The 23,873-nt window shown below is 43.5% G+C and overlaps 1 protein-coding gene across 2 annotated transcripts in view; it reads left to right on the forward strand.

Moving 5' to 3' along the window:
* The window catches only part of AGAP1 (ArfGAP with GTPase domain, ankyrin repeat and PH domain 1), a 320,627-nt gene that overhangs the window by 197,975 nt on the left and 98,779 nt on the right, over positions 1-23,873 (forward strand). The window contains exons 11-12 of one of the 2 annotated variants that reach the window (XM_080632007.1): positions 3,170-3,338; positions 18,130-18,291. In XM_080632007.1, the coding sequence (XP_080488133.1) occupies positions 3,170-3,338; positions 18,130-18,291 (331 nt within the window). The remainder of the gene's footprint in view (positions 1-3,169; positions 3,339-18,129; positions 18,292-23,873) is intronic. The other variant, XM_080632008.1, reaches the window with a different exon arrangement.

Consider the following 23,873-nt stretch of genomic DNA (forward strand, 5'->3'; position numbering starts at 1 on the left):
GGATCTCTCTGGGACAACTGAGGCACTAATGGCTTGTCTGCCCCCCGCGGAAGGTGGGAGCCGTGTTAAGCTGTGCTGCTGTCAGCAAGCTGGGAGCTGGGGGTCTCCCCACCACAACTCTCAATTGCTAGCAGGTTTCTCTCACTGCACCTCATTTGCATCTGGGACATCAATTAGCATGTTTGTTGAGGCTAATTGAATGAAACTCAATCATAGCTCTTAATTGCTTGACTATGTGAAAAGAAATCACATTAATGCAGCTAATTAAGTGTATGGCAATAGATGCAACATAATTAGGAGCGAAATGTAGAAAACAAGCACTGGAGAAGGCGCCGGCGCAGGAGTGCAGGGGGACCGGGGCGCTGGCTTCTCCTGTTATCCACATGTTTGGGGAGGGTTCCTTTGCCTTTGCTGCTTGCTTTTCTCCTTTTTTGTTTGGGGTTCCCCCCCCCCCGTGTTGTTGAATGATGAACACGGACAAGTTAAGAAGAAAAATGCAAATGGATTTGCAATTACTACTTTTTCAAGCTGTTGAGGGGCAGAAGATGGCACTTCTGGGGTGGCCCACTGTTGAGTGGGCTCTAGGGACTTGTTAAGTGCTGTTTAAAAGTACTTGGCTTTGAATTACCCTCATGCCTTGTTAAAGGGTTTTTTTCCCCTTTTTTCTGGGATCAGCATTTTCTACAGCTAACATCTAGGGGAGTTATATCTGTAACATTTGCATATCAAAATCAGGCTTGCTGTCTTCTCTTTAACACAGCATATTCCAGATGACAGCAAGACCCTCATCTGTTCTAATCTGATCAAACCCTCCATTGCACTTCTGAAGCGGCCACATTATTTTGTAGTCCCAACTTTTATTCCCCAAGTGCAGATCTGAGGGAGCGTGCGTGGGGACGGATGCTCCGGCGGCTGGAAACCCAAGGCTTGCCTCTCCTCCTTGGGGAACTGCAGAGATTATCGCTATGCATCTTGCACACAATGAAAGAGGCTTTATTATTTACATTTGATATATCCCTATAAATATTTAAGCTGACATTAATACCTATGTGGCATCTGTTGTGTTGGGGCGCTTCTCGTACAAGAACAGTATGGCTCCGGCGCGTTTATTTCCTGCTTGCCAACATTCACTTACTCTCTCGAAAGGTTTATAGCTCACCGAAGCCTGGTTTACTCTCAATTAAAAGGGCTTTAATAATGCCCTGTCACATCTCACAAGTTGGCAGGGAAGCAGGGAAATCATACGTGCTATTCAGCTGAAGAATTTGGAATAAACACCTCCTCCAACTGAAACACTGGTGGTTGTACATTGAACAAAATGTGTCTATTAAAAAGAGTACACGCTGAGGTTGAGTCGCTATCTGATTAAGGCTCATTTTAAAGCCCATAAGCAATAAATGCTTAATTATGTTCTGCTTATTGTATTTTAATTTGTGAAGAACTGACACTGAACAAGGAACTTAACGCCAACTTGATAGTTTATGGATGGAGCAGTTTTGTTCATTTCTAACACCTAGTGAATGAATTGTTATTAATGAATTGCCTTTGTTGGCAGCAGAGCTCTCTCTTTTCACCCCACAAAGTTTTCAGCCTCTTCCCCCCTTTTTACTGTCAATAATTCCCAAACAAAGATGGTGTTGGCTTAGTCTGGGAGGCTTATCCCAGATTAATATTAGCCATGAGGAAATAAATGCTGGTCCAGTTGTAAATTGTTGATGGGGTTTTTTTGGGGTGGAATATGTAATTTTTATTGTAAAAACTGCCAAAAGATGGAATGATTTTTATGAGGGAGCTGATTGCTCTCTCTCGTGACAGCAGTGAGTTAGGCTTTGGGTATGCTTTTAGTCCATTTAGATATGTACTTGTAGAATTGATGCTCTGGTGATGTACAGACCTGTGTTTGGAACCAACCTAGTTAAGATTGGTAGTCTTTCATATAACACCGATCACCTGGCTAAATCATGCCCTGGCCATGTGGACAAGTGGGAGTTATGTCTGTGCTGGTGAGTCTTTGCTTGTGCAGCCACTCAGCATCACCCAGGCCTCTGCAAGCTGATCAAGCTCCGTCTGAGAAAGAATTAGCATTAAGCCCAGTTCTTTTCCCAGTCTGTAGTTCAAATTGCTGGTTTCCTCTTGGGGTACATAGACCCAGTTGTGGTTTTGTTCAGCGCTCTTACCCCTTTCCACCTTGACTTTGCTATCCTGTGCTGTCTGGCATGTCGTCCCCTAAAGAACAGTCTGCTTTGTTTCTTTCAGCGTCCTCATAGTTGTTCCACTTTCAGTTCTGTTTTCTGGAACATGAGTAACAACAACCGCGTGTACCAGGAGATGAAAACTTTGGTGTCTTGTGAATGGGCTTTAGCATTCACTGTCTCTACTGGAGATCGCTCTTCTGATGAATTGTCCTTTTCCCTCTGATAGAGGCATCCATGTCCAGTTGCTTTCCTGTTTTCATCTGAAGCAGCTCATGAATAATTTAGGGCATGCCTTTGGAGCTGGAAAGCACAATCTCAAGGGCCTGTTTTTTCCAGAAGCTTTTTACAGAACTTTCTCATGGATTTCTCCAGTCAGTTGGCTGCTGTCTTCCCACAGCTTCATCTGATTATTTCCTCTTTGTGGGCTTTCCAAACAAGAATTGGGAAAAGCCCTTTCCACTTCTAGCTTCCAGGTTTGGTGTGTTTAGTGTGTTTAATCAGACACAATTTGCATAAGTTTTTCCTTTCTATGATTTTGTGTGTGTGTGTAAGATAACTTCTATGCCTGCTGACCAATTTCAGCCAGATTTGAGGAGGAAAGAGATAAGTGTATAAAATGTTGGCATAGAGGAGACACAAGTAAGCATGGTCATGAGGGACAGTCAACCTTGTTGTCTTCTCTTTGGGACCTTCTAGCTGGGGAACTCTGACATGTGGCTGAGAACCAGTCATGTTGTGAATTGCCTCTTATCCAACTGGTAGTTGGGGGATGGATTAGAAAGCTTCAGGCTTCGATAGGAGTGTTTGTAGTGAGAAGCATGGCAGGGGTTATCAAGAAAACGGAAGGAAGGGGAAACACATGGTGGGTGCTGGCTGGTCATGTAGGGGAAATGTCTTACAAAACCGAAACAGTTCTGTTGCTTCCAGAACAACCTGTTTGATGTTGCTTGGGGTTTTCCTTTTCCTTGCACCAGGACTATATGCAGAACGTTCACGGGAAGGAGATCGACTTGCTGAGAACCACTGTGAAAGTTCCCGGGAAGAGGCCACCCCGAGCCACGTCAGCTTGTGCCCCCATTTCCAGTCCCAAAACAAACGGCCTCTCCAAGGACATGAGCAGTTTACACATCTCGCCCAATTCAGGTAAGAGAATACCATGCTAGGGAAGGAAAGGGAAAGGCTGCATTGCCAGAGCCTGGAGGCAATTGTCACGTACCACTGCGATTGGGATCCTCTCTCTTCTTAATTTACAACTCCGAATAACCACCGATGCGCAACTCTTTAAGCCTCCACAAGAGATTCTAAGTAACCTGCAACATCCATCTTTTTGTATTTGTTTCCTTATACTTGCCAAACCCTACATAACTTCACAGGAATTAACATACAGGAAGACTTGATGTTACCTAACAACGGATCTAGTTAGGTCTAATACTTTGGTAAAATGGGCAATGTGTCATTTCAGAGGGCTTTTTGTGGTGTTTCTTTCTACCTTGAAGAGGGTGCCTAATTCTGGGCTTTCCAACAGCAAGATGCCTCTGCAGAAAGCTATTTCAGTTCATTTATGGAAGTAGTTTATGACTCCTTGAGAGCTCTAAACAACGGTTTATTGTTTGCTGAAGTACTTGTCCATACAGCTAAAGTGGATTTAAACAATTGCATTAAGGAAAAACATTTGAGACCATTTCTCTTGTAAAATGCACATTTTCTATAAAACTGGTAATGTATAATGTTGTTATGGAGGTTTTGTCAGCATGTTTGGGATGAAGTCCGTAAAGTCCTGAGTGCCTTTTGCATTTATGGTTAACGTAGGCACCCCCAGCATGTGCTGACATCCAAACACACTTCTCTCCCTGTGCGGTACACACTGCACACGTAGCATGAGCAACCACAGGAAGGAGCTTGATCACCCTGCTATTAAAGAGTCTTCTCTTGTATAGCTATGCTTTAAGACAAGATGTAATTCCCTACATCCTCGTGAAGCAGATTTCCCTGTGGGAAGAGGAGAAGGATTTTCCTTCCAGCTGTGGATGCTGCTCATTGAGATGAATGGTTAGAAAAGGAGAAGGAAACAAAGCCATGTGGCTTTGCAGTGGTGCCACTGAGCAGCCATCCCTGGAGACGTTTGTGGCATGTTGTACTAGTTTGGCCTGGGACCCGAAATGTCTGAAGCCACCATTTCATCAAGTTGTAACCTACCTCTCAAGAGGCACCGAGCTGGCATTGTCACTGGAGGAGCTCATAGCAGAGAATTCTTCATGGTTGGTTTGGAGTTTTCCATTTTGCTGTTCAGTTTCCTTGACTAGGTGATGGGAATGTTTCTGGGTTTCAGCATATTTAGATTTCATCATTTAAGGAATTAAAATGCGGGGCTGAGTCCGTAAACCAGCAGTAAGATGTTTCAGTAAGAGATTTCTGCTTGTAAGACCTCTGAAGAGAGGCAAAAACTACTTGATTGCTCCAGAGAAGTACGTGTCTGAAAACACATTTAGAGATACATACTAATATAAAGTTTATAGCGCGGGATTTACATGTTTTGGCATGCACTTAGATTGTCAAGTTAGATAGAAACAACTTCTCTGTGACCTTGAATTGGATATTGCACATTTCATAGAATCACAGCCTGGTTTGGGTTGGAAGGGACCTTAAAGCTCATCCAGTTCCAAGCCCCTGACACCTTCCACTAGAGCAGATTGCTCCAAGCCCCTGTGTCCAACCTGGCCTTGAACACTGGAGGGATGAGGCAGCCACAGCTCAGCTCTACATCAGTTTATCACCATCAATACTTTTGTGTTCAGGTAAGACTGAAGAGTTGCATTGCAGAGAGTGATTTTAAAATACCAGGAAAGTACTAGTATGATAAAGAAGACACTGTCAGCAGCTGCGCCTGGCTTGTTAGCATCGTCTTTCGTGTGGTCAGGTATATGGACAGTGGATTTTATGCAGAGGGTCACGGCTTCTGTTGGGTAGGAGACCTGTAGGTACTCAGTGCTCAGATTCTGGAGTTCCAGGAGGACTTGTGGGATCTCTGCACTTATCTGTCATGCAACTAAAAACCTTTGCACTCTGTGCTGCTGTCTCAGAGCTTTTTCTCAGTTGTTCTGTTGGTAAAATGTTGTCTTCATCTTGTGTGATGCATTAGAATTGATTGCAGGGCTGAAATTAGTGCTGATTTTCCTTTGGGAGGTTTCCGTACTTGCTGTACGGAGGAAATTTGGACCAAACACAGAAAGAATCAGCACTTGCGCTTTTTATTTCTAGGCCTGCAAATACACTACATTCGCACAGCTTCACATGTTGCCTCTTCCCAAAACAGTGATGTTTTCTGTTCTCTTGTGCTTCAGCCAGTGCAGACTTGGGACCTCAAGTAGAATCTTACTTGCTGTGCTTATAAGTGAGAAAAATATTTCATGTTAATTGTCTGATGTGGTCAGGAGCAGATTCATTTTCCTTCTGCTGCTACAGAACTGTGTGCAGGTTACTGAAAAGCAGCTAAGATATTAAACGAATGCCATTAAAACATCATGTCTCAGATTGCCCCTGGAAATAGAATTCATCATCTTTGCTTATACCTGGTGATAGCCCAGCCCCACTGAAAACCTTCTTCTGCTGAGATTTGCCACTAACTCGTGTTCCTAGAAACAGCTGAACTTACTTTCACTCAAACATCAAAACCAAAAGGGCAGTTTTTATTGTTGAAACAGTTAAATAGTGCTTATCTTACACGATGTCTTCATTTGAAGCCATCAGTGATCTGTTACTAAACACTGTTGCTGCCCCTTAAGTATGGCTTTCAGTGCCAATGTTGCCAATAAAAATATATATATGTATTAGATGTGTGTTTGATGGCCTGTAACTGTCAAGTTTTAAATTCATTCTTTCACAAATGCTCAGCGGTTTTCTGTCTCTTAGTGGAATTTCTTGCTTTTTGGGAAGATGGCAGCGCATCAGCTGGTCTCATAGGGAGCCAAAGCCAAAGCCTCTTGTCTGTCAACTGCTGGGTTGTAAAAGAACCAGGGGAATGGCTTTAACCTGTCAGAGGGGAGACTGAGATGTGCTCTTAGGCAGAAGCTCTTCCCTGTGAGGGTGCTGAGGCGCTGGCCCAGGGTGCCCAGAGAAGCTGTGGCTGCCCCATCCCTGGCAGTGTTCAAGGCCAGGTTGGACACAGGGGCTTGGAGCAAGCTGCTCTAGTGGAAGGTGTCCCTGCGCAAGGCAGGGGGTTGGAACCGGATGGGCTTTAAGGTCCCTTCCAACCCAAAGCAGTCTGGGATTCTATGAAAATACACGCTATGGGGATGCTTTCTCAGAGACTGGTACCCATCCACGTGGAGGTAGCACACGGGCAAACTTGGGATGGTTTGGATCATGTTACTTTTGTGATGTCTTAAAGTTGTTGAATGATGCTTAAGAAACTTGAATTTCAGTTAAACTTGCATGGCAGTGGATGATGCATCTCAGTTGGAAGTACTGCAGAACAGGGTAACTTGAGGACTTGCTCAGTTCCAACTATCAGTTGGTAGCAGATTGCAGTAGTGTCCAAGGGCTGGCAGTCCTGGAAATCAGGCACTGGCCATGTCTCTGTGCCTTTTAGAAGCTAACTTGGTTCTTGCTGACTTTGGAGCAGGAGAGGGTCTAGGTTTCAATTACTCCCAAGTTGGACTGGGTTTGAGCTGGATGGCCTGAAGGTGAACTTATTCCTGAAATCTCTCCCAGGAGTCATTTATTTCTTCTCCTCTACAAACAACCCGAAGCCTGAGCTGCAGCAAGAGCCACTGATGTAGAAAGTTCACATCTAAAAATAGCTTATGGTGTAGAGATAAATTGTTTCCTGATTAACACTTCGTTTAAATAATTTGGTGCTATTAAATTTACTTACAATAGTGACTGTACAGTATGTGGATTATCCTCAAATGTGTTAGCTACACAGCCATCGTTAAGTATGCTAAAGGTTATTATCTGGTAAGTGTATCTGACATTGCAGATGTGTTAGAAGCATGGTGTCTTCACATGTTTATAAATGTGAGGTTTCTATCTGTTATTAACTGTGATCATCTATCAAATCAGTGCAGTGGTCATTAGGAATTTTACTTTACCCTGAAGTACTGGGAAGCAGACGAGTTGGAATTGACTCCCTTCCAGAGCTTTCTGCTAAAAGCTTAGGGAATTGGTGTTTCCATTAGTGTATCTTCTGAGTTTCTGACATGGTGTCTTCAGGTTCTGGTACCCCTCTAGTAATTCTGTTCTTGAACCACTGCATTACTCTCGTTTTACCTTTTAAGCCTGACTTACAGGCTACAGCCCTAAATGTCAGTTGGGTAGCTGTTTCCCACATCTGAAATAATAGCTGCTGAGTTCATTACTGAGAGCCAGTACCCTCTGAAGTGTGGCATGCCACATGCAGGAGAAGCATGATGAAAAGCCTTGAGTAAGATCACTCCTCTGTTGTGATGTACTGTGAATTCAAGTCTTGATGCCAAGTATATTGAACTAGAATCATGGAATCACAAGTTTGGGTTGGAAAGGGCCTTAAGCTCATCCAGTTCCAACCCCTGCCACGGGCAGGGACACCTTCCACTAGAGCAGCTTGCTCCAAGCCCCTGTGTCCAACCTGGCCTTGAACACTGCCAGGGATGGGGCAGCCACAGCTTCTCTGGGCACCCTGTGCCAGCGCCTCAGCACCCTCACAGGGAAGAGCTTCTTCCTTATCTCCAACCTGAACTTCCCCCGTTTCAGTCTGAACCCATCACCCTTTGTCCTATCACTGCAGTCCCTGATGAAGAGTCCCTCTCCAGCATCCTTGTAGCCCCCTTCAAATATTGGAAGGCTGCCATGACTTAATTCATCACCATTTTCATAATAACCTTTTAATTGGAGGTGACTATGACGATTTAGATCCGTTTTGGGCTGTTGATGAGTAAAAACATGTATCAAGCCAAGAGCTTGCTAGCATAAGCAATTGCTCCCGGGCCTGTAGATCTTGGGTTCCTTTGCAAATAAACGCAGAACTGAATCCTGAATTCTGGAATCTGCTGTGAACTCCTTGGAGATGACTGAGGTTGTACTGGAGCAGTGTCTGACTTGACAGTGCCAGAGGTTGGTAGCTGTTAAGTTATATGCTACCAGTGTTGTAGTCTTTGTGGTACCTTGGTTGACTTGTCTTACCATGAAACATTTCCTGTGCTTCAACTTTAGCGTGAGTTTTACGATGTTGCCACAGAGCACAAATGCAAGTTTGTGACTTACTTTTGCCATTAATCACCCAAGTCAATTTTCCATGTGGTTGGGTTTGCTGTTAGTTCAGTGATATACGGCTGCAGCGAGGAAAAGGAGAAGTTGTCAGTTTGCTCGTTTCAAAGGAAAAAAAGCCCAATTTTAAGTGCAGTGGAGATTTCCCTTTTATCTCACTAGAAGGGGATCCCTCAAGGTCATCTTCTCCAGTACCTTTGGACTAGGAGTTGCTCTTTCCAGAGTGAGAGAGAAATACTTCTGTCTTAGTAGCCTATATTCCTTAATACTGGGGGAAAGGGAGCAGGGCAAATATTAGTGTTGATGAAATACGTATTTGATAAAATAATTGCATTTGTTGAGTATTGGGCGGGGGGGAGAGGAAGGAGTTTGCTCTTTAGGGAAAGAAGGAAACAATGATCTGTCCTAGGATTCTTTCTTGATGGTGCCCATCTCTAGTGATGATGATGTAGATAAAGGGTAGAAATGATGTGATGAATACCGATGCTGGACAAGATGCAGCCGGTGCTGCTCAGCCCCTGCCTGTTCCGCTCAGGTTGATTTTCATGCCTCCGTTGCGCCAGATCCTGAGTAAAATCCCACATCTCTCTTGTCCACCCAATGCAGCCTCGCCGGTTTTGGCTCGTTCCCCCTTGCAGCGCTGCCTGGTTGGATGTTCAGACCTTTGTGGAATTGCTCGCTCTTTCTCCCCCCAGTGATTTTAAAATATTAAAGCCATCAGGAGGCTCGAAGCTGATTTACCAAAAGGGGAAAAAAAATTCACAAATGTGTTTTGAGTATTGAACTGCCGTTGACATCTAAAGTCCCAACCATGCTGTTTTCCTCCACACTCCAGCAATCAGGACATCCAGCAAACCCATAAAAAGCCAAACTAATAGCATGAATATTCAGTGACCTAGAATACTAATTATTGTCATGAATATTAATGCGATCGGACTTGCTTTTTCCTCTTCTCTTTCTCTCTGGCTCTTGCTTTTTTTTTCTCCCCACTCAGCCAGCTCTAAAGATGGACCATAATGAGAGCATTTAAGAGAGAGAGCGCTCTCCGGTGTGACAGGGACCGGGGTAATAAGGAGAGCTTGATTAACGTGGTGCACTTGGGGGAGAGATGAGAAGATTCACGTGGGCCTGTTGTGGGGGAGGCAATGAGGCACCGGCGGCTGTGTTGCTGCTCCCTCAGATTAATGAGGCCTAAGAGTGCATTAGGAACAGTGACAAAGGTTTGATCTAATGGGCTCAGTCATTTTTCCTTTGAGTGACAGACGCACAGAAGTAATTGGCTGTGCAGAATGGCAGCTCATTGGCAGTACTTAAGGATACATTATCCCCGTTGTGTGGCCCGCAGAGGCTGTTTATCAAAACTGCTCACACTGCAGACATGCATTCACTTAGCTGCTGTTACAGTGGCAATAGCTATAGGAGGGAAAAAAAAAGTCATCTCCCATTCGTATCTATTGTCTCTTGTTCGGAAATAAAGTTTCTTTGTTCCATTTCCTGGAGGGTCTGGGGGTGTTTGAATGCCAGCAGCGTCCCTACCCATCCCAAAGAGGCTCTGTATGCCACTCACAGGGCTCGGGCAGGTTTGTAGCCTGGTGGAAGGCTCCCAAAGTTCCTTTGGTTCATCTTAACCAGCTTCTGTTGTAGATCCAGCACCACAAGTAAGACCCTTCCTTCCCAGCCCCTCTCCAATTGCGTTATTAATAACTTCCACAGACAAGTCAAAGGGATTAGGAAGTATTTTACATCTTTTGCCTCAGGCCCCTACGCGTGCTTCGCTTTACAAGCGAGCAGCATAGTACCTTGGGATGGTTTCATTTTGCGCTGTTGTTTTTTGCCAAGTTAGATTCACAGTCGTGAACAGGATTCACAACCAATAACGGCAATCCAAAGTAGAGCGTTTGCCAGTGTAAAATGGTCACCTCCACAGATGCAGTCCCTTAACAAGCAGATAACCTCAGTCGGTTCTTGCCCAGAAAGCAAAGCATACCTTATTTATTACTATTATTTGTTAAAACTACTGAAAAATAGTAGTAATATGCCTGCTGGGAAGGGAAAACACACTTTGATCCCAGTAGAATAAATAGTCTGGGATCTTGAGCGTAAGCCTGTGGTGAAGATCTTGGGTTTAACTTTCCTTTAGAAGAGATGTCTCCTCTGATGGCTTAATTTTCCTCCACACTTGCTGTGTTGGTTTGGCATGCTCTGAGAATAATAGCTTCTCTCGTTATACTCCCAGCACCATGTCCTTCACTGCCAGGATATTTCTTGGCATTGCCTTGCTTGTTCATTAGTATTGACCCTTCTCAGTTTGTACACTACTAATCAAGCCCTGTTCGCAGAGGCTGCCCTGCCAGGCTGTGAGAGGGAACGTCTTCCTCTATTAATAGCTGCTTATCCTCAGGAAATTGGTTCAGCAAATAAATGCTTCTGGAAAAAATAAAATCATCTTCAAAATCAGTAAAACGCACAAGGAAGTCGCCTGCTACAGCATTGAAAAAGCTTCTCAGTGTACTGAAGGAGAGTTTCAGTGTTGGAACCCGCATGTTTTGGAATCACTGATCCCCAAAACTGTTGTCTTTTCTTGTTCTATGTACAGGTAGGCTCGAGTTATTTTAGGTCCCTGATAGATCCAAGACACAAACAATGTGCTGTTCACACACTGCTGTCAGATTGAAGCAGCAGACAGAATCCATAGCAATACTTCTGGGGGGGTTCCCCCATTAACAACCCAACCCAAGAATCTGGTTATGGAAGCTGGAGCTCTCTGGCTCTCTCTTAATGAAGACGTGGCCAGACAGAGCTCTGATGCCTGGGCAATACCTTCCTTTCCAATGTGGACTTCTCCAACTCAATTGGAGAGGCAAAATGCTGTAAGTAGCACTTCTCCCAGGTTTTAGTGCAGAGCCTGATCTCCAGAGCTGGCAAGGGAAGGGAAAGAGGATGCATCTGTAACAGATAGATGCCAGGATGCGAACCAGCAAGCAAATGGAACCCAGAAGAGCCATTCCCAGATTTTCCAGCTAAAGCAGTTGTCCCAACATGCATGTTTATTGGCAAAGCAGGAGGCAGAAAGTGGTGCAGCTGAATGGTCACCCACTTGTTAGGAAAGATTTGTCCAATGGAAAGATACCTGCACAACTCTGGGAACTGGTTCATCAGAGCAGTGCAGAATTGGGGAAGGGGAAGGGAATGCCTTTCATCTTTCTGCAGCTGGCAGAGCGGCCTCTTTCCCTTTCCTTTTGCACCCTAATGCCTGAAGAAACTTCAGGGAGCGGTGTCGGGAGTGGGTTTTGAACAGGCAACCAACAGCCAATCTAATCTGCTTGACAGTGCCTTTTACTGAATTAGAGGGCATTTCAAGAATAAGCAGTATTCCTGCAACATAAATTGACCCAACATGATTTGAAACAATTAACCCTCTGATATCAAGAGTCAGGATTTCCTGACCCACAACTCTAATGTATTTTTCATTAGTTCTAACAGCTGGTGAGCGCAGCCCTCTGGCCTTAAGAGGTTAATTTCTTTTTTTTTTGGAAGAGAAACTCATTGTGAACATGAAGAGGGTAACACAAATAAACCACGGCCATGGTGAAAGCATCGGCTCTAGTTCCTCTGCTTCAGTCTTTCTGTGCTTCTGTGCAGCCACTCTGCAGGTCACGCATGCTGCTGCTGCATGGAAAAATACAGTTCTGCTTCACGACCCCTGCAATCTCTGCTCGTCTCATAAATCCAAGAGTATATGAGTTGCACTCTGAATACAACTTCTTGTAACTAAGTGATCTGTTTGGGAGAAATCACAAATGTGTGACCACCTCCATGTGGTGAAGTCATTTGTATCTGGCCTCTTAGGGTATAGTTGCGAGTGATATGCACTGTGCATTTGTAATTAGTGGGTGGTGTAGTTGGTGAAGGCTCAGTTTAAAGTGGTGGGTGTGTTAAAATAACCTGTGCTGCCCAGTGAGGATTCACTGTGCTGTTTTTGTTAAAGCTAAAAGATGGCGAAAGAGGAATAGCTAAGATGTTGTCCATCATTCTGTTCTGTTAGAGGAGCAAGAGGCAAAAACCCTGAATGGTTTCTTTTATAGTTGGGCAGGTTACTGCATATATAGAATCAAGGAATGGTTTGGGTTGAAGGGACCTTAAAGCTCATCCAGTTCCAACCCCTGCCATGGGCAGGGACACCTTCCACTGGAGCAGCTTGCTCCAAGCCCCTGTGTCCAACCTGGCCTTGAACACTGCCAGGGATGGGGCAGCCACAGCTTCTCTGGGCACCCTGTGCCAGCGCCTCATCACCCTCACAAGGAAGAGCTTCTTCCTTATCTCCAACCTGAACTTCCCCTGTTTCAGTTTGAACCCATCACCCCTTGTCCTATCACTGCAGTCCCTGAAGAAGAGTCCCTCTCCAGCATCCTTGTAGCCCCCTTCAGACACTGGAAGCTGCTCTGAGGTCTCTGTGCAGATGTAAGATAACATTTATGTAAGATAACTTTCTGTTAAACTTTATTGTATATTTTATTCACATTTTTATAATACACTGAGTCTTTATCTTTTGGGTTTTACCAACTAGATGTGCACTTAGCATCCTGTATGGTCCTGGTTTTGTTTAAATCTTCTTATTTTCATCATATTTTAAAGTGGTGTCATCTGATGCTGTCAGGATTCCCCCTGTGCATAGGAAACGGAGACATGTTCTACCCCCAGTGTGTGTGTTTCTATCAGCCTCTTTGTATGTACACACAGGAGTGCACTCCTCTGCAGATCTTCTCTTCTGCTGAGCCTCTTGTCTTTATTTGTTCCTTGCTGTTCGTGGCTATTTACCCTAAATAGATGGACATATACTTTGGATTCTGTGTGAGTGCTCTCACTTTTCGTAGAGGCTCTTCTGCTGAGCTTTAACCCAAGCTGGAAATTGCCCTGAATCTTAATTTGGATGGGTTTTGTTAGAGCTTAATTGTTTGAACGTTTTGTAAGCGCGATCGTAACGGGGTATTTTATAATATCAGAAAAGATAGTTTTAATAAAGCTGTCTAGAGCTAGAAAGAGGAACTCTCCCTTTGATGCTCCTTTGGTAGATGAAAACATTTTTGTTCAATAGGAGACCAGCATCTTTTTTTTTTGCTCATTTGAGACAAGTTCTGGCAACATACTGATGTTCATTCAAATATAAATGCCATATTCACTTTGAAATGCAAATTGTTTAAAGAAAAATAGCATATGGTAGAGGTAAGTACCTTTTCAAATCAGCTCCCACACTTTAGGGATGTGAGTACAGCTGAAATTATTCTTTGGAAAGAATCTGGAGCCTTTGACACATTGAAGCTTGAACTAATCAAGGCTTCCCAGTAAGCATATACACATATCCATATCAAGGAAACAGTGCTGAGAATACATGGATTAGCATAGTAATTTAACTGCCCCCTGCTAATCAACTTAAACAACCAGCTGATGCATATATGATGTATTTGAAGAGGCACTCTTTCACAGCTCCTGAATGAGCCAGGTAGCTGACCATGGATTTCATGTTAATCATAGAATAGTTAGGGTTGGAAAGGACCTTAACATCATCCAGTTCCAACTCCCCTGCCATGGGTAGGGACACCCCACACTAAACCATGGCACCCAAGGCCTCATCCACCCTGGCCTTGAACACCGCCAAGGATGGAGCATTCACAACCTCCTTGGGCAACCCATTCCAGTGCCTCACCACCCTAACAGTGCTCTTAGTCATATGGGTTTAGTTTTAGGTAGTTTATGTCAATGTATGTATCTTCTCTGTCTACAGATAGGTAGATATAAAGGGGGCTGACAAGAAACCTGGAGAGGGGCTTTGGACAAGGGCCTGTAGGGAAAGGACAAGGGGAATGGCTTTAACCTGCCAGAGGGCAGATGGAGATGAGCTCTTAGGCACCTGCTCGTGGCAGGGGTTGGAACTGAATGAGCTTTAAGCTCCCTTCCAAGCCAAACTAGTCTGGGATTCTGTGATATATACATATGTGTATGCATGTGCAAATGAGGGAGACAGCAGAGGCAGAATGCATCAAGGCCCTTGCTTCTAAAGCTTGATGTTGAGGCTTCATGTGCCCAGCCCAGTGTACAGGATTTCCTTCTCAATGAGTATTGCTGGCCTCTTTTTAACTCCTTCACTTCTCTTCTGAAAGACTGAGATGCTTTCTGTTGAGGCATTATCCTTGAGCAGAAATGCTTTGTTGAGGTGTCTCGGTTGGGGTTTGCCTGTTACAGACAGGAAAATCCATAGGACTGTTCCGTAGAAGCTTTGTGCAGCATACAAAGTGTACAAGAACAGTAGCTGACTTCCGATAGTCGTTGTTTCGGTGTTATGCCATTAGTGCCTACTGGGGTGGTGGAATCCATGTCCTGGGCATGCTGCAGTTAACCTGAGAAGGGGAAAATTGAGCTATAAATTGGGAAATAATGATTCTGGAATAAGGTTGTAAGCAACAACTTTGTGCTAGAGCTGAACACATTCAGAAAGGGAGGGGAAAGGGCACACTTTGTTTCTATAGTCCAGTCCTTTTGATATCTACCCATGGATTCTGGCTTGCATGGTCTGATGTACTGTGAAAACCTTACAGCACGTGAAGAAAGTGGAATTTAACCTTGAATAAGTGTTATTGCAAGGGGTGCAGGTAGCAGGTCTATCAGACTATGGCAGTACTTTTCAGAAACATTAAATGAAAGAAGAATTCTTATTTGGTTTTCCGAGTAAGTCGCTCAACAGTTTGATGTAGTAACATAGGGGATGGAGTTTCATAAGGTGGCTTTAAGGTGAAAATGGGTGCAGACATGATGATGTAGAAGTCTTGATGTTCTCGTTTCTAAGGTTTTGCTTTTGCATCGTGGTTAGAAAGTGACTTAAAACTTCTGTTCAGATGTGAACTGGTCAGAAGATGTCAACATACAAATACTGCTGCTCAGAAAGAGCAGCTCCCAGCACAGGGTAGCATGGATGGGTCATCCAGTAATTGTTTCCAGGAATTCATTACATGTGACTTCCCATTTTTCTAGGTGCAGGGTGAAAGATGGCTACAGGCTAAAAGTGCATTTTTGTCGCATTGCTCTTGAGTTTGGCAAGGTGGATGCTTGTGAAGAAGACAAGTTGTTTCCAAAGCTATTTACTGGTAATAACCTAAAGATGCCTAAAAAGGTCCTACAGCAAAACCAAAGAGATTTGACTGTCTTGGCAGTTGTTAGCTGGCTCTTTTCTAATTTCCCAACCATCTTTTTTAAGTGGGAGACACTGTGTGCAGTGTTTTAGATGCCCAGCTTGTGGTTTGTGTCACGTGCAGTGTTACCACACATTCTGACATCCACTGTTGACTCTTAGTCCTTCCCAGCAGTGCCGCTACTCAACCAACTGGTCCCCATCCTCTGCTGCTCCACCAGGTTGTCTTGTCCCAGGAGCAGAGCTTAGGGCTTCTCTTTATTGATCCACATGGTGTTGATGTTGGCCTAAATCTCAGGTTTCTAAGAGTCCACTCAGTCTGAAGCTCAGTCATTCATGTCAGCCTCTCCCTTTAATGTGGTGTATCATCAAAATCATTTATTAGTGGGTTGTGAAAACTAGAGGAAAAGGTTATTCCAAAGTGAGCATCAGCAGCATTACACAAGTTCCTTTGGAAGGAGGTATTTCTTCTAAGAAACCTCAAAATCTGTGTACTGTCAGCTAGTATTTCCATTTTCTGTTGTGACTTGAGGACACTGAGCTAGAACCTGATCCTCTGCTTTGTACCTTCATTTCTGTAAGGCTGCTTTCTTCGTTGAACATTTCTTTGGAAGGTGCTGAAATACCAGCACTTGCAACTTGCTCTCAGTTGATGGAGTCAAGCACATAATATCCTGAAGATATTGGAAGCATACATTTTTCCAATACTTTGGCACATGGTGCTCTAATTATGGGATTCTTTTGGACAAAAGGATTGCCTAGGGAAGGTGATTAGAGAGGAATTATGCGCCAGTAGCTACAGCATTGCATTGGGAGGTGCCATCATGGTTCCAAAATCCTGTATGTGTTTCGTATCTCCAAAGCAGAGATTGCCATGCAGAAGTTCTTGGGACTGTGTAAGTGCCTTCAAGACTCAGGTGGACAGATGCTGTAGTGCTGGATCTGTGCTGGGGACTAAAGATGAGATTTAGTCTTGGGAAAGGGGAAGAGAGAAGGGGACAATTATGCCAACTCTAATAACACAAAGTAGTTCACTGAGCTCTGCTGTCTTCCCAAAGGCTGCTCTGGGAAAAGACATAATGATAGAGCTGGGAGTCGGGAGATCTGGGTTTTATTTTCAAGTCTGCCACAATCTTCCTTTGTGGCCCTGGGTCATTTAACCTCTGAAAAATGGGGGAAATGATAGCAGATAATTAACAACCTCACAGGAGCACTGAAAATTAATTCATTAATTTTTCTGAACTCATCAGTAGAAGGTGCAATGGAAATGCAAAGTGTTAGGGTGTTCTGTAAAATTGTGTCTCTTTCCCTTTATATGTGTCCATAAAGAGTATTCTTCAATCCATGGAAGACCTGTGGGGTAATTTGTGAGAGCCTGCCATGAGGAATAGAAGTAGCATTGTAAAATCTTTGTATCTTTGCACTATGCAAGCCCTGTGATAGGACCGGAGTCAAATATGCTCAGAAACCAGCACTGTCAAGCGGACTTGGGCCCATAGCAAGTTGTGACTGAAACCATCAGAAACCTGAGTTTCTGCAAAGGTTTTTATTGTTTTGACTCTGAGCATTTATTCAACCCGATCATAGAATCCCGGCCTGGTTTGTGTTGGAAGGGACCTTAAAGCTCATCTCCCCAGAGCCTCCTGTTCTCCGTATCACGCTTCTCCTGTTTTATGGTGAGAAACCTGTTCCTGTTGCTCCCCCTCACACAGACTTCCCAGCATTTCGTTGTTCTAGACTTCAGTGATCAGAAAAACACTTGTTTCTGGTGTATGCTGGGGAAAGGCTATTGTTCTATCTCACCTGTAGTCGCAGACCTCCAGACAGAGCTGTGATGGGTGTGTTACTGTGAGACGAGACACAGGAATGATGTTCACAGTCAATGGAACAAACCTCTAGTGTGTGCTTTGTGTCGTGATCCTGTTTTAAGATTAAAAGTGTAAGTGTCTTGCTGGGTCTTGCAGTGCTACCAGTTACTTGCTCCTCATGGCTATGTTCTTGGCTTTACTTGGGCTACGTACTTAACGTGAAATAGTGTTTTGAGGTAGATTGGTTTAAAGTTGTGGAGTTGAGGTAGATTGGTTTAAAGTCTTCGTTGGCTCATCTCGGTTGCTTGTGTGAACAGTGGTTTTCAGGAATACCTTCCTTTTCTGTGCAGTCTGCCTTGCGTGCTCTGTGCTTGCCTGTATCAAGTGGAGAACCTATGCAGGATGTGATTGATAGCAGGGTTGTGGAAGGTGGTGTTTCCTAGAAGAGGAATGAACAGGATGAGGTGAAATCTTGACAATTCAGTCTCTTGTGTCAGAAGTTCCTAGCTGGATTTGAGAGGGCTGCCGAAATCTGCGATGCCCCAAGCTGGTCACCCTTCATTGTTGCAAGGAGGGCTGCTTGGTTTTGGTGTCGGTTAAGTGACCTCTTTTGCTGCTCTTTTAAGATGCACCCATCCGTCTTCATGCGAATCGATTTTGTCTTCTCTATTGACACAATTTGTTTTCCATTTATGTCTAGGGAACGTGACTACTAGCACATCTGTGTCTCAGATGGCAAGTGGGATCAGTCTAGTCTCCTTCAACAGCCGTCCGGATGGTATGCATCAGCGCTCTTACTCGGTCTCCAGTGCAGATCAGTGGAGTGAGGCAACAGTCATTGCAAACTCTGGCATTAGCAGTGGTAAGAAACCTGGAGCTGGGAGGGGATTATCTGCTTTGGGGTGAAGGGGGAGTCTGGTCGTTTGCTTTTTTAAAAGGAAGAAAAAGACCCAGTCTGATGTTCACCCAGATGCTCGGTTGGAAGCCAAACTTGTAGCATTTGAGAGAAAAAGAGAAATCAGATCAGAAAACAGATCAGTACAATACTTTATCAGCAAGGAGAGCTGATACAATTACAATACAGCTTCATTTTAGTTTCAGGTACATAATGTAGGTTGCTCGTTTGATATTCTTATTTCCTTACTCCGTGTGGTAGGTGTTTAGCAGTAAATTATCCTCCACATCTTTTCATCGGGATGTCCTTTCTCTGCTGTGCTCTTGCTTTAATGTGTGCACACTACTGGCGTAGTCATAGTGTTTTCTCTGTGGAGCATTTAACAGAATTGAAAGGAGCAAACACTATTCCAGATGGTGCTTTGCAGTGATTAGATTGTAACAGGGAGACAGGGTTGTGGTTTCTAAAGGGTAGGCATCATATGTGGTAACAAAATGGTGCATTTGGCTTCAGTGGGGTGCTTGGGAAGGACAGGGATGTAATGCTATTCACCTATAGCTGACCTGCTACCAAGCAAATCAAAGCATCCTGGAAGCAGCCATGGTGGGTGTGCTGGGACATGGGTGTTTCTGATGTGTTCCGATGCAGCGATGGTTCATAGTATTGGAGTATATGTGTCCTGGAGCATAGGATTTAACAGGCAGTTGGAGAAACCATGGAAAGTTCATGAAATGGGGAAAAGGAGAAGAATGTGTGAAAGAGAGTGAACTGAGAAGAAACTGAGAATATGAACAATGGGGAGAAATAGGACAGAAGAAGGGGAGAGGGAAGTTGTTTCTGAATAGCTTATCCCTAAAATAGTGAGAATTACAGGAATATGAAAAAGTATTTCACATGTCCCAATATATATGCATATATATATATGTATCTGTATAATGTTTTAGTAGTCCTGGTACTGTCTCTGGGTTTTCAAGCAGCTTTGGGCAATTTTTCAGTGCCACTTTATGAGAATGAAGGGTTTAAAATCACGGTCACCTTGGCTCTGAGTGGCATGAGCTCTCAAGTCCGTAGTAACTGGCCAGTTTAGATGGAGCTTGGAGCAACCTGCTCTACTGGGAAGTGTCCCTTCCCATGGCAGGGGGCTGGAACTGGATGAGCTTTAAGGTCCTTTCCAACCCAAACCATTCTCTGATTCTGTGATAACTGCAGCACATACATTGATGGAGCCTGTGGGTGCCATCTTCAGGAGCATGGTGTTTGCATCAGAATGGTACTGAGTTTGACCAAGTATGTCTATAGCAAGCACATTTTATTTCAGCCTCAGTGACAGCCGTAGATCCTGTTCAGCAACAAAATAAAATGCTTCAGCACTGTTCCCTTCTGTGTCCACTCAACTCCTCCACTCCTTTAGAAACTGGTTAGTCTTGTAGGGCGATCTGCATTGCCCTACATGAATTCCTTTAGGCTGAACTGATTTCACAGTAAAGGATATAGATGTGTCTCTCTTTTTCCTGAGCTGCTTTATCATTTTAATCCATCCCAATTCTGTTTTCCTTTTGAAAGGTTATATCACAGTTTGGCTTTCTGTGCCCTTGTTTTGTATTGTAGCTTTTCAAAGACAAGTTGGAGAATATTGTATGTTTGCACTAGAAGGAAGGCAAGGGAAAGGCAAGATGTAGTCTCCACTCATTTATAGCTTGGCATACCTATAGGCAGGTGAGCATATATCATCCCTGTGCTCCTTAGAGCCAACTGAGGCTGTAGGAGAGGAAAGTCTTCAAAATGCAGATTAGAAAGTTCCTCAAAGTGGCATGTAATCAGAATGCTGAAAAGTAGAAATTCAACACAGGTTCCTACTTTTCACTTTCCCTTTTACATTGTAATGCTGCTTCTGGTTTTGAGATCCGTGCTGGACTTGTGCTTTGTTCCTGATGCTGAGCTTCAGCTGGCTTTCAGTTCCTGGTGAAGGGAACCTTTTCTCCTTCGTGAGCTCTGTATTCCCAAGTATGTGCAGTACCCTTTTCTGACTTGACATTCATCTGTGATTACTTCTGGATCAGAAGAGACGACAGCTAGAATTACCAATGAAATACTTAACTCCAAAAGCACAGGTGACTGGTGGGTACGTCTGAATAAGCTGGGCTTGAACAGTTTCCTGCAGAGGTTCTGCAAGTTGTATTTTCAACTTTATAAATACGTAGGGAAAATTGGGCTGATGGTGAGGTGCGTTTTGGGTTAGCAGAAAACAGGACTGTGCTAAACCTGCTCCAAAACCTCCAGCATAATTCACCGCTCTCGGTGTCTCATCCTTCGGTAAGCTCAGAGATGTGTCCTTTATGTTGGCAAGTTCACACATGAAAAACTCTTTTTAATTTCAGGGGGTATTTTTCCTCCATTAAAAGAGTTTTGAATTTTACTCATAAAAAGGTAACACTGTGAAAGCAGCGGGTACGGCAAGGAGCTAAGCATCGTTTGGAATTCCAATGCCGGTGTATGGGAGAATATGCTGCTTATTGTCACATGGTTTTATTGTAGACAAAATAACATATTGGGATTCATTTTTTCTATGCACCTTCTTTTTTTTTTTCCCCCACATTAAATTAATACTTTGTGTGGCTCCGGAGAACTTTTCAAAGTCTTCCAAACCAGACCTTTGGTTTCCTGGGGCTTCTGTCTTTCAAGCAGCTGTGAACATCTCCTAATTAGATAAATTACTTTGTAGTGGGCAGAGCCACAAAACAGGAGGTGCTGGTTAAATTAAAGGGGAAAAATAGAAAAATCCATTCTCTGAAATGGAATGCCCCACTGCTTTATGACTATTACTGTTGTAAGGTTTTACATTTAAGTACCTGAAGTTTAAAATTAAATGTCTAATATCATTTGGTGCTGATAACGTGAAGCCTGTGACTGCCCTCAGAGAAAATCTAGACAGCTTAGTTCAGTGTTTCAAATTGCTGTCTGCTTGATAGTGAGCGGACTGTGCGAGCAGCTCGCTGTTTAGCTAAATACCACCCACTGTTCAGCTTGATTTTAAAAGCAGGAACATATTTGCCTTAAAAACTCTGGGATTTAAAAAGGCAGTTCCAGCAGCACATGAAAAATTAATTCTTTTTTACTTTTTATTTTTTTCCTGACTCTTTTAAGTACTTGACAGAAGTAATTTTAGCAGCAAGAGAGAATAAAAACTGGGAGCAGTAAATCCCTGTCCGGAAAGCTCTTGTGTAGATTCTTTATGGACCCAGAATTGATCTACATGTCAGATCCTGATGTAGTTTAAACTGTTTGTCACCCTAATGGCAGTAGAGAGACCATGAGCATCAGCTTATAATCCTCCATGAAAGAAATTGGTGTTTGCAGTCAATGAAGGAGCAGCTTAGCTTTATTGATAGATTCAGAACAATTACTGCTGCTGCAGCTATTGGCCAAAAGGTTTTCCTGGATCGCATTGGAAGCCTTCAATTTTTTTCCTTTGATAAATCTTTTCCTTAATGGCTCTTTCTCTTGTTTCACCCAGAGTTATCTCTAGCTGCTCGCTGCTGGGGAATAAGAAGGTTGTCTGGTCTCAGGGGAGCCATTTGTAACCTATTTAGGTGTTGAAGGTTTTGGTTCAGGAATGTGCGTCTGCGTGATTGCAGTGGAAAACAGATAAATATTAACTAGTGGTGTTGCTGCTACTAATAGGATATGGTGCTGTTCCTCTAGTTTTCACAGTTGTGCATCCCTAAAGAGCTTGAGAGACAGATCTTTAAACTGAGCATCAGAAGGGTTGATGGAAGAAACCACAGCCTCCTGTATTGCACAAATCAGCTTCATTAGACTTAACTCACAGAAGACTGAGGATGTTATTTCCAAAGTAACTTGTTCATTCTCTTTTTAAATGTCAGGGTTTATAGTTTGGCTTCTAAGATTGTGTCCTGAGACTGTCAGAGGGAAGATTTTCTTCCTCAAACTTACTATATTAAGCTCTTCTGAAACAGCGCTTCAAACAGTAGTTTGCATGGGACAGAGATTTCTTTCCTCTGGACTTGTAAATTGACATTTGAATTCTAGCATGGTATAAAATTCTGCAGTAAATCAAATATCTGTTTAAATATCATCCACTTAGGCTTTATCACTGTACAATTGCTTGTACGGGCCATTTGATCTCAGCTGTAATTTATGTAAGTTGTAATACCTGGTGTCTTTGGAGTTTCTAACAGTTTGCTGTTCGGGTTTATTGATGTAAAATTGAGTTCTCACTGTGCCATAGGATATGAGAGGTCATTGGAGTGTTTATATTAATGCAGACCTTACAACTTGCCTTACTTCTCTGGTCGTGAGCGCTTGGAATGATTAAATGATGGAGTCTTCTGCTATGCACAGATAAAGAAAATGGTTCAACCTGCTTATAACAGTCCTAACACTTTCATTTTAAAAGGGAACCAGAAAGCATCATTGAAAGTTGTTGGACTTCAATAGGCAAATTCCTGACTAGGATAAATTTTATTCTTCCCTGTGAGGGTGCTGAGGCGCTGGCCCAGGGTGCCCAGAGAAGCTGTGGCTGCCCCATCCCTGGCAGTGTTCAAGGCCAGGTTGGACACAGGGGCTTGGAGCAAGCTGCTCTAGTGGAAGGTGTCTGGAACTGGATGAGCTTTGAGGTCCCTTCCAACACAAACCATTCTATGATTCTGTGATATCATTCCAAATAGATGTATTTATTGTGTTAAAGTACATCAGTGGTTTCAGTTAGAAGAGCTTTTTTCTTCCTTCTAAAGAAGGAAATCGTTACTGAGAAGGAAATCTAAAGGGGGAGGGCTGCTGGGTTCTATTTTCTCTAGAGTTATTCTGGGTTTTCCTGCAGTTCCTAATACTTACTATTGTGAAATTTGCCCTGTACAAGACAGAATATGTGCAAGTAGTTTACATTGCCTTTAAGAAGGAAAAGGAAACATTCATATACTTTGCATACCATCTTGTGATCAACAGACAGATTGCTTCTGGCACATACTTCCAGAGGGGACCTTTGCCAGTTCAACAGGGTAACGATGGCTTCTTATTGCCTTCTGCTTTCTAAACAGCCTAACATACCTCAAGGAAACTTGGGTTATCAAGTACAACTTTTGAGCCTTTTCTGGATAATTACCCCCTTTCAGCACGAGGTTGCAGACTCAAAACTTCCCGTATTAAAATCTAGCTCACATGCTTGACAAGCTCTTCCTCAAGCAGCCCAGTCAACCAGAAAGACTTATATACAACAGTGTCTTAGGTAGCTGGGCTTCCACCGACATGCATCTGCCTTTACTCAGTCAAGAAATGGAATAGGAAACTGGTATTTTCTCATCATCATAACCATTGTAGCACCTTCCTTGTGGCCAATAATGCACAGCAAGAATTATCTTGCAGGACTTCAGATTTCAGATTGATGATGATTTATACAGGGAGAGATGCAGTTTTGCAACCTGTGGTTTCCCAAGAGTAATGTAAGGCATGCAGGCCAGAGCTCTTGCTGTGCTGGGGGTGACAAGTAAGTTCCTTATAATAATAAATCAGGCTCAGACTTCATCCTTGGT

The sequence above is a fragment of the Psittacula echo genome (genome assembly GCF_963264785.1).
Source record: "Psittacula echo genome assembly, chromosome: 20".
NCBI classification, from domain to species: domain Eukaryota; kingdom Metazoa; phylum Chordata; class Aves; order Psittaciformes; family Psittacidae; genus Psittacula; species Psittacula echo.